General features: G+C 61.5%; 1 protein-coding gene across 1 annotated transcript in view; it reads right to left on the bottom strand.

The window, feature by feature from the left end:
• Window positions 1-1,401, bottom strand: part of EXTL1 (exostosin like glycosyltransferase 1) — a 7,234-nt gene extending 5,833 nt beyond the window's left edge. Inside the window, exon 1 of the mRNA XM_029963118.1 lies at window positions 237-1,401. Coding sequence (XP_029818978.1) covers window positions 237-1,172 — 936 coding nt within the window. The 5' untranslated portion in view covers window positions 1,173-1,401. The remainder of the gene's footprint in view (window positions 1-236) is intronic.
• Between the last annotated feature and the right edge of the window lie 133 nt (window positions 1,402-1,534).

A 1,534-nucleotide genomic window follows, 5' to 3' on the forward strand; every position in this document is an offset into this window, starting at 1 on the left:
GATTGCAGATAAGAGCTGCTCTCACCAGATTACTCCAACTTTAATGCAGGGAAAGCCCTGAGCACTCAGTGCCTCACTCCCCACTGGGGCATGAAACCCTCATCTATTTCTGGGAAAGCCCAAAACTTCCCTCCCTGGAGGTCCGGCCGCCACAGGCAGGCACACAGAGAGACAGGAACATCTGTGGGGTGTCCCACTCCCCCCAGACCCACATTTCACGCCCCATCTCCAACTCACTTTTCGTAGTCGACGTTATCCTTGTCGCAGCGCGTGTCCTTGTGCTTCTCCCAGTCCTTGCCGTGCTTGCAGGTGGTGAGGGAGATGATGTCCTTCCCGTTGTGGATGTGGTGCAGCGCGTTCCGGGTGCCGGAGCCGATGCCGGTCAGGTACCGCTTCCCCTTGAACACCAACAAGTACTTCTTTTTCGGGGGGACCGAGTCCTGATACAACCACCCCCTCTCCCCGCCGCGCTGCGGGTGGTCCTTGGAGAAGAGAGGGATGGAGACGTCAAAGCCGGGTCGGAAGCTCTCGGTGTCAAAGCTGGCCTTGGCCAGGATGGCCTGGCCGATGTCGAAGCCCAGGTCCCCGGTGTAGTTGGGCCAGGTGCCCGAGTAGAGGTTGAAGATGAGGTGGTTCCGGCCGCCGTTCCAGAGCGGGAAGCCGCGGATTTTCTCATCGACATCCCGGACGTACTGAGCCGAGAGGTGGTCGCGGTCCAGCGTGTCGATGCCGAGGATGAAGAGGCAGGCTTCCTCGGGCTTCGGGGTGTAGTAGCGGGAGCGCTCGATGGAGGCAAGGATTTTGCCGTAGCTCTCCGAGGTGGGCTGGTCCCTCTCCCGGGGGTAGGTGAACACCTTGAAGCCGTTCCTCTCGCACCTGGAGAAGTCGAAGCAGGTTTCCATCCGGCATCTGCTGCTCTTGTAGACGCTCAGCCACGCCGCCCGCCGCTCCCGGGGGGACAGCAGGGAGGGGTCCCCATCCCTCTGGAGCTCCTCGGGGTCCGCAAAGTTTTTGAGGAGGGACCGATCCGTCCAGCGGGGCCAGTTCCTCCGGGCTTCGGCTTTCCTCCCAGAAAAGAAAGAGAGACGGCGCAGCTGGTCTCCTCCAAAGAAGAAAAGCAGGAGCCAAGAGGCAAGGAAAGTCAGGAAAATGTATTTCTTCCTGGTCTGCATAGGTTCACACACAGCCCCGGCTCCTCATCGGGCTCAGACGGGTGCCAGAGTCCGGTGGAAAGGCCGACGTCCCAAACCCCAGGTGGGTGGTGGGACAGCTCCCGGCCCCCAGGTGTTGTCCTGTGCCCTTGCAGTCTGTGACAAACCCCACTTGCTGCCCCCTCTGCCCAAGGCTGTGCTGGTTTTTCGTGACCGTCCGGCTCTCCAGCCGCGGAGCAGAGGTGTCCCGGCCGCTCACTTCTCCGGGCTCCCGTGCCGCGACAATGACATTTCCATCGCTTGGCTCAGCTTCAAATCCCTGGAGAAGGGGAGAGGTCGCGCCGTCACCGTCCTGTCGCCGCCAACCGTGTCGCCGCAAGCAG

The sequence above is a fragment of the Manacus vitellinus genome, unplaced genomic scaffold (assembly GCF_001715985.3).
Source record: "Manacus vitellinus isolate BGI_N305 unplaced genomic scaffold, ASM171598v3 scaffold_52_pilon, whole genome shotgun sequence".
NCBI classification, from domain to species: Eukaryota; Metazoa; Chordata; class Aves; order Passeriformes; family Pipridae; genus Manacus; species Manacus vitellinus.